General features: G+C 30.8%; 1 protein-coding gene across 1 annotated transcript in view; it reads left to right on the top strand.

Annotated features, from left to right (window-relative positions):
- Positions 1 to 13,667, top strand: part of LOC116431232 (uncharacterized) — an 81,426-nt gene that overhangs the window by 48,094 nt on the left and 19,665 nt on the right. The window contains exons 3-4 of the mRNA XM_031986357.2: positions 3,180 to 3,322; positions 12,247 to 12,385. Coding sequence (XP_031842217.1) covers positions 3,180 to 3,322; positions 12,247 to 12,385 — 282 coding nt within the window. The remainder of the gene's footprint in view (positions 1 to 3,179; positions 3,323 to 12,246; positions 12,386 to 13,667) is intronic.

Below are 13,667 nucleotides of genomic sequence, written 5' to 3'. Positions count from 1 at the left end.
CATTTATTTTATTTATTAACTCTCAAAGAGCTCTGTGGAAATTTTTCTTATATTTACGAAAACTGCTAGACTATTTTGAGCCAACATCAACGGTTGTAGAAGAAACACTTATATTTCGGTTATTTTTTAGTTCAAATGATTTTATAACAAAAAAAGTAAATTATAAAGGGAAAATGTTTATTAAAACATGATATATCGATCTCGGTACTTTTTACAAATACATGGAAGTGATATATATATATTATTCATTGCTGAATACTCAAAGGATTAAGTTTATAGTCAAGTGGATTTGACTATTACAAAAGTCAGATTTGATTTTCAACAAAAGAATTATAATTATTTACTATTTGCTGTAGTAAATATAATGTATCTAAGTGAACTTTAGGTTTTTAATCCCGTATAAGAACCATTATTTTAACCTATTTCTATCAGAGAAATACTTACTATTTACACTATCATTTTTTATTCGGAATATATGTCATTACTGGTGGTGCATTGGATAGCAGTCTTTTGTTGTTAAGTAAGTGCACATAATTTTGTACGAAAATCGGTTCTGTCGGAGTTAGTACGTCTGCATAAGCAAAGTAAGGTAACAATTGTTTTCGATACATTGAATACAAAAGAAAACCTCCGTTCCATTTGTTTACTCAGAGAGAGCAACTCAGTAGTCGAAAACAATACACAAATGAAACCGCGAACGGTCCAGGTTGGGTTTGGGTTACGTTAAATGTGCGGTTGTAGGGTTGGCCCCTACTTCCCATACGTTCTGGGTAAATATATTGGGCCATAGTATAAGTAATATCGTTTTTCATACGTACATTGGATGAAAATCGATATTAAAACATTGTTGACGGTATACGCTTCTTTAGAAGAATGTTATTATTTTGTGGAATTTTGTATCAAACTCGCGATGAAAATTTGAAACTGAATTGGACAAATCCAAATATTATTTACTTAGTTTTATATATAAATTAAATGTCATTTTCTCTGGAGTAAATGTAGCTACAGAGTAAGTATCAAATTGTTTTTTTTTTAATAAATTATTAACGACGAAGTACCTAACTATATCAATCACAATTGTGGAAGAAATATCAGGTCAAACGATTAAGATATAATAATTTTATCAAGTATTATTTATAATATTGGACATTAGTATCTATGTGAAAACTATTAATTGACGCCTATTATCACTATTTTTTAAGAATTGAAAGACGCCAATTAGCATTTCCCATAAATATTAGCTTACGTGAGAGAAAATTATAAAGTGAGTCGAATTCATCCTTTGAGCAAGCTATCGGTAGTTATTATTACATATTATTTAACAATTTCTTGTAAAATGTATTCATTATATTGCGTACCTCCCGCTGAAAGGCTGATCCGTGAAACTACAACTATAGGTTTAAATATTTTAAAATCATCTTTGACATTGATTCACGCTAATGACTTTGTTCAGTAAATTTTAATTTTATTTTACGCATTCCAAAATTCAATAAACAACTTTTGCAATTGTTTACAAATACTAATCTGTAAATCGTTTTGTTTTGTTACCTTCAAGTCTTGAAAAATTTCATTTTCAAGTTGAGTGAAGTATTTAAACGTAAAAACTTTTTGTGCATTAACTATTAAAAGTTATACGAATGTTTTTCATTGGGAGTAACTTTATAAAGATTTAAATATGTTTAAACAACTTTTAAAACGGATGAAACACCTCAATACGTACACTTTACAGATATTTTTTATTTATTTTGATAATTGAGAGTTTAAAACGAAATCTTTTCGCAATACAAAAATTTCACAGTACATCGAACTAAATTTCGCGCAGAAAACTGATTTATTAGTGGTTTATTAATGTACATTATTAAAGCATGCTTAAAAATAAATCAATATGCGTGTGGTTGTATTGGATGCAAAACACCTTCATAGAATAAACTATTATGTTCACTCATTGGTATTTGTACATAAATAAATATGTATCATACATTTTTTCAATTCTGGAACTGTATTAGAGTATATTACATAGGGGTTACCTGTATTGTAACACATTTATTGATAGTTTTCTTTTATAATTTGCTTTTTAATTACTTTGTCAATGGGGAAAGAAAAGGATGTGATTATAAAAAGGATTATTTGCATATTTTCAATCAATCGATTGTATTCATTCATTCTTCATGTATGTATATGAACAATTCAATATTTTACTTTGTACATGTATTTTACTGCCATTTAGTTAAATGTGTGTAGAAATATATTTAGATTTAAACATGATTAAAGAAAGATAGCTTCTATCGTTGGAATTATTGAACGGAATGAAACGCACAGTGAGGCACACTGAAGACATACTGTAGTAAAAGAAATATAATTAAGGTAACAGAAAACATGGAAACATTTCTCAAGTCTTTTTGCAGTCGGAAAAAGCAGCAAAGGAATATGTTGCGAGGATTCTCAAGTAGCGTGAAATATGAAGGTCTTGTTCTGTGTACTGAATTCGATAGTCATTGAAAGCACAGTCTTTTCCATTTACATGTATTTATTCATTAGTTAGTATTTAGTTTACATATTGTATCGTATAAAAATGAACGTGCGTATGGTATGTTGGATGAAAGGTACAATAAAGTAGAATTTCAAGAGCAATTTTTATATTTTGAATATAATAATAATGATGGTACCTATTAACAATAATACTTCAACATTTATTTATTGAATTAGCAATCTGAATAAACTTAAAAACTGGCAGTTTTTCATTCACACTTCCATTTCTCGACTTTAATATGGTTGAATAGAAAGGTTGACTTGACGTTTTCCTTCACTATTGTCCTCTCTTAGTACGTTGTACAGTTCGTTGAATCCACGAAGTGGGAAAGTCTGACGTACGCCGTCGCGTTACTCGTAATTAATCGTTACCGACATTAAGGAAGTCGCGTCAGAGAGGGAAAGAAAAAGAGGGTTACCTTTTCTAAAAGAACTACTCTCGACAAGTCGAAACATTTTCTCGTTTTAACTAGCCAATTTTCATTCAATCTTCATTCCAACTTGTCCCTCATTGAAAGCGAATTCACTGGAATGCCCTTGTTACTTGAAGTATCTAAAGTTTCGTCGTTGCCAGTACTCGTACAACTACCGATTCTAATTACCATTATATGTACAATCCCAACATCAAGGATTCTTATTTTTTTCCACAGGGACTTGGAGTCTAGCATGAAGTGCATCCAGACGTATACGCTTGACTGTCTCGAGATGAAGCAAAGGACACACTTCCATAATCTGCTCGCCAGTACCAATAAGCTCGTCATGGAACTTTGTCACGATGGCCCTTATCAGGATGGTGAGTTAAATTTGTAACTGACATTTTGTTTTATAAGTCAAAAATTAACCATTCAACTGCCTTTGACGAGTATACATGTCATCTTAAAACTCGAAACTGATACTAATCTTTTCAACAACAAATTAGTTATTCTTTCAGATACACATGTACTTCTTCTTCGTTTTGCTTTAGTTTTTCGTTAGAATATATTATAGCTACATTTGCACTGCGTTTGGCGAGTACACACTTCATTGCTTGACCTTATTGCGCGCACAATAAGAGATTTTTTAAACTAAATTTCACAATTAATTGGTTAAGGGTGGCAATATCGACTACTGATCACCTTTTGTCATTTGGCACGTCGTATTACAAAAAGAATATTAATGTTAACTCTACTACTTACGTAATGGTACTTAAACATTTAACACTTAGGCAACCACCTAAAAAAACTAGAACTATAATCTTTTACATCAACTTTAATAGAACTCGTTCAACTGATTTGATTAAAAATTGTGTTTTACAGAAGCAAGAATAATATTTATTGAATATTCCCAATTCAAGACTTAGTAAATGACAAAAGAAAAATAAACAAAATAAATGGCAATTCATTGCTAAAGGAAAAGTGAGAGATCTCATACGGTTGGCTAAGTGTCAAACTACAACTGAATTAACATTGTGAAAGTGTCTTGCTGTGTGAACAATTTCGCAGCACTGTGCAAATGAAGGATATTAGATTATATACTACTTGTATTTCATAAGGTCTGCACCAGAATAAAAGAATAACTGGATAAGTTATAATATTTTTATGTAGGTCCATCTAAACGTATTAGAAAGAAACGACTGATACGTTGTTTAAAACCACTACATTGTTTTTGTTTATTTTTTCATGTTGCAGCTTTAATTATACTATTCCGCAAAAAGATAACGTATGAAAACAAATTTATGATAAGCAATAACAATCTCATTCAATAAGTCTAATAAAAATAATATATTATTGTGAAAACAATGTTTTTTGTAATTTTAATAAGAAATACACTATAAGTTACAGTTGATCTCAACATGAGGTATAGCATTTATGAAGTCATATATGAACTGGTACAATTGAATTCGTTTCATTAGCAAATGCAATTTTATAGAAAAATATTATCCTATAATATTTATAGAACTATTAATATTAATATAAAGGGTATGTATTAACTCCCGATCTTATGATTTCTTTCGCTTACCAAAACTACTTTGTTCTTAATAATTAGTACTTAGGAAATAGTATTTTATTTTTGCTGATAACAAATGAATACCTTCATGTTTATTAAATCAAACCCGAAACTTCACCACGGAACTAACTCCACATTGTATAGCAAGCGGTTAACATGCAAGGGGTACATTGTATCGAAGTTCGCTACAAACCTGTATACAGTTGGACTTCCTATAACTCGAAAGATATGTTCTGCGTTATGGGGATTTCGTGGTTCTGTATAACAATACAAAACCAAGAGCATAAAAGGTTACAATTAAACAAATATATTTGTTTTAATATAACAAAAACTATTTTATGAATTCATATTTTACAATATAAGTTTTTGTTTCTATTTTTCTTCTAATGATATTGTTTAACTTACTTCTCGTAGAAATCTTCACAGTCACGGATAAAAGATATTAGTTCTTATTTCTGATATTAAAAATGGCGACAGAGGCTGACTTACTTAATTAATCGATCCATTAAGTTTGTTTAATCGCGATAAATTCTGTTTTGCAATAATACAACCTGTTCTGTATAGAAATAACTGTCTCACAAATTGCACTTTAAACGAGTTCTCCTTATTGCATATCAGTTAAAGCAATGTATTAAATCTTTGCGGACGATGATTTGTAAAAGTATTAAAATCCTTTTGCATAGGAAGTTTAATTATACGCAAATTCTTCAGTAGTGAGGCAGAAGAAAACTATATGAGTCTTTCGTTGCTTAAATAACTAAATAATTTGTTTATATCTTTCAATTGCAGGTAAGGTAGACCGAGGCGAATCAGATAAAAATAAGAATATTAGCGATATTTGTTACGTTGTTATAGACATCAGCATGCTGACTGTCCATGTTACTTTATACATCTTTCATACACCTAATTCAATACATCTTCAGTTGTTTGAAATCGTTGTTTGCCACGAGCACGTGTTAGTGATAAGTATTAGGAAACTCAAAAATGTTCGTTTTATAAAGAAGAAACTGAAAAATGAGAAATATGTTATTCACTTCCGGAATTTAGGGCAAACCAGATATTTCCATTTTTCAGTTTTTTACCTATAAAATAAAGATTTTTAAGATTTCTAACATTTTCCTTTGCTGATACTGAAGTTGAATGTGTATTAATAACAAATTTATAAAAAGAACTGTTGATTCTAAGTTCTAACTATTAATTTTTCGCTGTTCAATCTGAACTGATCCGATTCATCTCGGTCTAGTCTCCTACAGAAGCTTGATGTCGCTAAAATGACAATATTCGTCCTTAAAAGATTAAAGTGGCTTCAGAGATTTATACATTGTGCTACAAGTGAGCGATTTTTAAGCATACGTAATATCTTATGTTACAGTCCGTATTGTAGGAGTACTGTATTATAAAGAATCTTACTGGAAATGCTTCTAACGAAGTTAAAATTGTTGGATTATGAGAGCTGTATTATAAGCGTATATAGTGCATTGCCGGACTGACAAGTTGGCAGCGACTCTGTAGATAATTTTAAAACATGGCATGCACAAAAGAATCACTGTGAGGATATTAGACAACTATTGTAGCGATATGTGCATAGTATAGTATGTGTGTGTAATCCGTGCAGAGTGTCGGTTGCATTATTGACTTTAATAACCAATGGATTTCCTGCAGATTATGCTCTAGCCTATATGCGCATTTGCGGTCATTATGGCACGAAATGTATCTTCTATGAGTCGCTGGTTGTAGGATTAAATTATATCCTTCCGTCGTAGGCAGATTTACTCTTTGTCGTCTTTACCAGAATTTGTTACGCTTTATGAAATTTCATATTTTCTTTCCGGCTCGTTTCCTCGATTTTCTCGCGTTAACCATGGGGCGACTGCTTTGCGTCTCGGAGAAACTGAATAATGCAGCATTGCGCGTGATATTCATTTATTTGCGCAATTACACCGAGATTCATTAAAATCCTAAATTTACACACGCAACATTCGTATGTTCAGCATTAATTTAAATGTTTGCGGAATATTTTAATACAAAGTTTCCTATTTCAATTTTAATAAATGTTTTTTGTGTTATTAATTTATTACAATGTCAATTACTTGTTATATTTGTATTAAAATTTTAAAACAAAATTTCCAACTGAAACTTGTACATGTTTCTTTATATCACATTTATTCAGTTTATTTTAATTTATTACAGTATTAGTTTAAGGCTGATTGCACTTACCTATCTTCTTCCGTTATTTATAGATAATGAATTTAATGTAATTTTAATTTTCTTTCACATCTCTGTAGATGTGAGTATTAACTCATAAAATTCTTTCAAGTTGTATAATGTCGAGACGGATACATGAATGATTAGTCGAAGATTTAATTTTTGTATTCACATTAATTGTCATCGAATAATTCGAGGCGCGTGCGAAATTTAGATATTTATAAACAGTGAATAGGCACACAGAATTTCATTTTATGTTAAACATATTTTCTAGTGTACGCATTTAATGACTTACTATGAAACTTCACATTTCTGTAGATAAGTTAACCAGTTTTCTGCGTCTGATCTTAGAGCTTGAAATGATACAAATTCTTTCAATGATTATTCTTTATTTTTTCAGATAAACATGTAATTCTTCTTTCTTTTGTTTAGGTTTTTCATTAAAATATACCCTAGGTGTATTCCTCTTGCGTTTGACGAATGTACACTTCATTTTATGATTTTATTGATTAAACAAGAGATTTTTTAAATTAAATTCTACAGTTAACGGGTTAAAGAACGCCATAATTGATTAAAATGTTATTTCTGTCGCAGATGGTTTCAATGGATTGAACATAATAGTAAATTAATGCTAATGTCTATCGACCCTGTATTTCATGAATTTTGTATGATTTTTGTACGGTATAAATACGTAATTTATCACAGTCCGTCGGTGACTCGCGAATAGAAATGTAAAAGCAAGAGGAAAAACAGATTCCTACGTTGTGGCGGGAATTGAAACAAGCTGAAACAATGTTCCGATCCTTGGGGAACAGAATGTGTTATTGAGTCGAGTGGTCATCGAGCCATGCAGGGCCATGTGGCAGGCCACTGATCGATCTACACCGTTATCTCGAAATCGATTATGCGATTAGCGCCTTGTTAAGAGCAATACTGACATCGTGAGTCGTAATCGGCCTTCCGTCCTCCATGATCGATATATTGAATAGGCCAACTTTATTCGTTGATTTTGCCACTGGAAATGCGCGTAGCAGTTACCTTCGTAATCGCGTGGCGTTTAATTCTTTTCATTTTTAATTACATCGGTCGGTTGGCGGGTTGCCGACCGAATCAACTCGAAACAACGACACAACGTATCGATATCGAAAATTCATACATGGACGAAAATCATGTAGAACTAACAAGAAAAGGTATCGAACCCGAAAATTCAAGTTATGAAACTTTGCGTGTAAGTAGAGTAAGGCAAGTCTAATATTACATTGCAACTTCTGTTTTGTGTTGAATTTCTCTGTGAAGGGGTGTAACCACCCCTTGAAGAAATGCAAATTTTTCTTCTCCGCGGATCATTTCGAGAAGAGTAAGAAATGGTGAAGAAAATTTTTGATTTTGAAATTTTATTTTACAATTGTATAGACGTGAAAGAACAATGTACTTTTTGTTTAAACTTTGTTTTGCTATCTCTTACTATTCTTAAGACAATCCACGGGAAAGAAAAGTTTGCATTTTTTTCAAGGGTTGGTTTTACCCTTTTAAAATGAAATTCGACATGAAAAGAAATTACAGTGTACTACTAAGCTTGACTTACTCTACTTACATACAAAGTTTCATAATTTTTTGAATTTCCAGATTCGATACTTTTCCTTGTAAGTCAGACGCCTGTGCAATTCTTCGCTTATCCGCGACATTTTCAGTGTCGGCGGTAATGGACTTGAGAAACGCCGATCTGTACAAGTTTCCTTAAACGTTGTTATTTTATACCATCGACCTTAAAGACCGCAGGAGGATATAAAATGTTCACAGAATTTTAAATTTTGTTTAAACTGTGTTTTTAAAAAAAGGAAAACTATAAAAATTTGTACTTTTATAGTTAGCATATTTAATTTTACTTAGAAAACAAGTACCCACAATTTTTATCACACAGGAGGCTTTTTACGAGCATTCTACTAGCAGAAATAATCTACCATACATACTATTGATTAGATAAATAATAAAAAAAAATGGAGGTAACTGAAAACATCAATATGAATTGTTTAAAGTACACATGTGCTATAATTTTGTATTATAATGAACGTAATGTATACTTGTATTTTATACAGATTTATATAATTAATTTTTCATGTTCAGTCGTTTCTGTTTCGTTCTGCGGTTATTAACACCTTACCTTATAACAACGTGCCAGACTCGTGGTGAAAATTTTTAATATGATTTAACAAACATAAACGTTATAACATTATTCGATTCATCCGAATTCAAAGTAAATATTATTCTTCTGTAATCAATTGTTATATTCAATAGCAAACTTAGACATAGAATATGCTTACAATTTTTCTCTTTTTCTAATAAATTATTAATGACAGAGTGGTCGAGTTAAGAAAAAAATAATAAGGCAAGGAGTTAACAGTCAGTTCATCAATAGCTGCTTGTGAATTAGTTTCTGTCTCTGTCGCACGATACAACCTTGTTACCGCATGTACTAATTTACTTTACGTGTGCTACTATTGACAGATCGTTATAGTGCATCAGAAAATTCAGTAAAATTCAGTCTTCTTTCTTTTTAAATATCTTGTATCATTTTAAATATAAATACGTATTTACATATACGTAGGTATATAATTTTCTTTGACTGCTTTTTTAGCATTTTAGCTATTTTTGTAAGGCTTCATTTCATCTTTTATCTCCATCAACACCTCTTCACCCTCCTTCATTTTCCCTCCTGCTCTACATTCTCCTGAATCCCCCCATATTTATACCCCTCCGGTTTAATCTTCCCAACCTTCTTCCAATTTTCTTCTATTATCCATGTTTCCACTAGTTCAGTGATATCTCGTTTTTCAACATATTGCCAGAAAGTTTCTCGAAATATCAGTTTCAATTCTTCTACTCTTTTTTCCTTTGCATTTTTCCTTTCTTGTCCAACTATTTGATTTTTCCGTCCGATCTAATCCCTAATTCCCCACTTCTGCTTTCTTTTTCGTGTAACCTTTCTTTTACTTTTCTTAATGCCTTTTCTTTCTTTCATCCTTTCATCCTTTATTATTCTTTGTTCTTTATATTGCGTACCTTCCTACCATCGCGCCCACTCGTCCTTCATTCCCTTTAATCTTCCTTTTAGTCTATAAATTCTAAATTTCTTCTTGTTGGCTCAAAATGAAGGTAGATTTTATCATATATGAGAGACTACTTTTTTAAGGGAACGCAACATAAATAGATCCGTGTGTGAAGTGTAAATAATAAGATCTTCCAATAAAAATACTTCTACTTGAAACGAACCTTAATTATGAATCTCCTACTTGGAATTGATGAACTTTTTCTAATTGTAAAAACGTTCGAATTTCATGTTACTGTCTTCAATTATTGTTTGTAGTATTTTAGCTTGCAATACTACATTTCGAAACTACATGAAAAGCAACCGTAAGAATGCATCAACTTCAACCCCTATTTTCTTTCTCCTCATTATCATTTTCTCCTCTTTCCTTGATGCAATCTTTACTTCTACTAGTCTACACTTTTCTTCTTACCCTATTTCTATCACCGTCTTTACTATCATTTTCATTAAGTCTAATATCGCTTTCATTAACCCTTCTACCTTTGTTTACTGACCTTCTTACTTTTCCAATCATTTAATCACCACGATACTCTTCGTATCTATACTGTGTTCATTACTTTGCTATCGGCCCTCGTCCAATTTGTCTGAATCTCTTGTTTTTTTTTATTACTCATTCGTTGAACTTTTCCATTCTGTTGTTCTTCATGTCTTCTAATCTTGTTTCTATTTCTCTTATTATCTGTGCTATCTCTTCTGTTTTTTTGTTTGTCTTTCAACTTTCTCCATTTTTCTCCCTAATTTTATGTTTCCTATTTTTACTATTACTAATTTCTCCCGCATTTTTTTTGTGATATGATCTCTTCTCGCTTATACCCTTCTTTTTTATTACCGTTGTTCCGTCATGAATTTTCGTTAACTCCTGTTAACAACTGGATATCTATATTTACATTATTTTCCACATCATTTAACACTAAAACTATCAGACGGGTTAAAATGACTGGTTCCTGATTTCTTCTTTTTGCAATTATTACAAAAATAACAGATGTTTCCTTGAGAAGTTATTAAAAAAATTCATCTGGTAATAAGCAAATTGAATTGTAAATCAATTAAAGTGTTAATAAACGTACTCTTGGAGTTTCTATAGAAGAACTTCAAAAAGTCAATTTAAATGCTTGGTAATATTAGTGTTAGTAAAACTGATTCGGATTTTCATTCTTTTGAGTACATTTATGTCAATCTGTGCTTTGAAAATGAAAAATTTGTGCGGAAACATTATAATTATAACATTATGAAACTTCATTTTATCCAATTACCACGCAAGAATTTAACTCAGAGCTATGGAACATTTAATATGAATGCAATGTCGTTGACGTGTCATTTCGGACAAGACGTCTCATATTTCTTTCCATTAGAACGCGAAAAATCTCTATTAAAAATTCAGATAAAAATCAGCGCGTGCATCTTGCCGTCTACAGATATGAAAGGGGTTAACGATAAAGTAGTTTTATGTTTCCTGCACGTCAGGTAATTCAATGTGACGCATACTGTTACGTTACACTATTTACACCAATATCTTGCTTCTTTAGGTAGCTCTTTTTCTTTATATAGGCCTCAGCGAAATTTAAGTCGGTGTAGCAATTTTCCATCACATTTTCTCTTTCGTCATCAAAATCTTCGGTAGGTGCGAAATACTTTTAAATACTATTGGTGTGAAATACTTTTTTAATAATCCAAAAATTATGTTGTCATCAAGAAATAAAAATAAGTTACACAACACGATATTTCGAATTATTTTGCGTGCTAGGAATCTAGAATTATTTATTTATAAAAGCGTAACATATTCTTCATTTAGCATTGATAATTTCATTCACCTTCACGGATGACACAATTCACAAGCTGATCTTTATACAAAACTTCATACAATATATCTTGTGTCATATATCAATACGTCCAGTATTGCCATCACAAAAATATTTTATGAAAAATTGGAAAACAAAATGCAGATGAAATTATGTACAGTCAGCAACAAATGTATTTGAATATCATGAGAAGAAATAAATTATAATTAAAGAAATTGTACACTGTATATTGCTATTTATTGAAACAAATTGTATTTATATATATATGCAATACAATTTTATAAATTGTTAGCATTATGCAAACAAATTATGGAACATTTGTCACGTTTAAACGTGGATAACGGTCGAATATTTCTATTCGTGACTGTATATCAAATTTCAATGTTTTTGCTTCCATTCTCGTGACGATGCGATTGAAATTATTAGAGTTTACATTTATATAATGTTGATAACTATAACTGGGTAGAAATAAATGAGAAGTCTTTTTCACGGATCATCATAACATTTACGTAAATGTTAACGGAATAGCGTAATTTTATAGCATTCATCAATTTTCTTCTTTCAGTTTATTATACGTTGTTGGCATGAAAATTTTATTATTGGGTTTATGTTTACTTCCAGAATTCTTGAAACACACGCCATGCATGAAAAAAGTTCAACCGCAATACGAACTTTGCAACAAAAGATATCAGCGAACTGCTCACGAGATCGAAAGAAGCAACTTCACGAGTCAAAGCGGATACTTGAAGAACATCTGCTGGTAAGTGATGTTCATTACTGTCTTGAGAGATTTTCTTTATTTTAACACACTGCGTACCGTACCGGATTGCGTATTTTATTGATAAATGCAGGATTGACATTTATTGAATAGCTTCGCATTATTTGTATTGAATAAGTTAAAATTAAATGTTTACTCGTTACAGTTTACGGAATGTTGAAATATTATAAATTTTATTTATTTCATAAATTGCGCAGTGAGATGCATTGCAAGGTAGCACAGAATTACGTAAATAATTAATTTATGTCACAGTTGAACGCATCATTTTACCAACAGAGTTAGACAATATTACAATATTATAAATTACATATTACGAATGATGATTAAAATATAATAATTAATTTGATTACGATTTAACACTAATTGTTAGTTTGTTACTGACCTAAACTTGTAATTAAGATAATTATAATTAGCTAAAAACAGCAGTCTTAGAAGGTAATTTTTAATATAATTAATCGATATATTTATTATTAACGTTTAATTAAATTGTATTCTGTCCAACTGTTTTTGAAGAACGTCTGTCATTTTAGAACGGTATGAATACTTTGAAGATGGATAAAAAATATTCTTTTCTTATATTATTTTTTTCTCATGATGCGTTTTATGCTTTTTTAAATGCGTGTTTGCTACAAAGTCTCAGAATATCTATTAAATAATCAACGATGGATAACGATTGATATAATTTTATTGTAATTACGTGATGATGTAATTTCATTCGTTATGTGATTATAATGATGTTTATCTGGTATGCTTACTGCGATAAATATTCATCTGTCTGCAGACAGTGCGTACTAGAATAATATTATAATATATCCTTGGTTCTGTTTACGTCTCCTGTACTTACATCCATTATTAATTTCTATGCGTTTCAGTCGCATTTTCCTGTTTGGATAATGCGTTGTGAATTTCATCATTCCCCTGATACTTTTTACAATGTGTGATTTTACAATTTGGATAATTCCTCAAGTTCCTCGAACACCTTCAAACTCATCGCCTACACAATAGATTCAAAATATGTCACAAAACTCAGAATCGTCGTATGTAATCCAAATATTTAACCCTAAAATTACCAAGCAATGAAAGTGACAAGTATACAAATTTATTATCCGCTCCAAAAGCGTCTTCATACATTACATACTTGCAAAATAAATATTTTGAAATGGGACAATTTGACCTGTCGGGTACTTAGTTCTAGTCTTAAGTCAGTAAATTTTCTTTTATTTTACCAATGAGAAAGAGTTAACGCTTTATTTAAATTCAACTT

The sequence above is a fragment of the Nomia melanderi genome, chromosome 9 (genome assembly GCF_051020985.1).
Source record: "Nomia melanderi isolate GNS246 chromosome 9, iyNomMela1, whole genome shotgun sequence".
NCBI classification, from domain to species: Eukaryota; Metazoa; Arthropoda; class Insecta; order Hymenoptera; family Halictidae; genus Nomia; species Nomia melanderi.
Note: the sequence above shows the minus strand (reverse complement) of the source record. Positions and strands in the feature narration are given on the sequence as shown.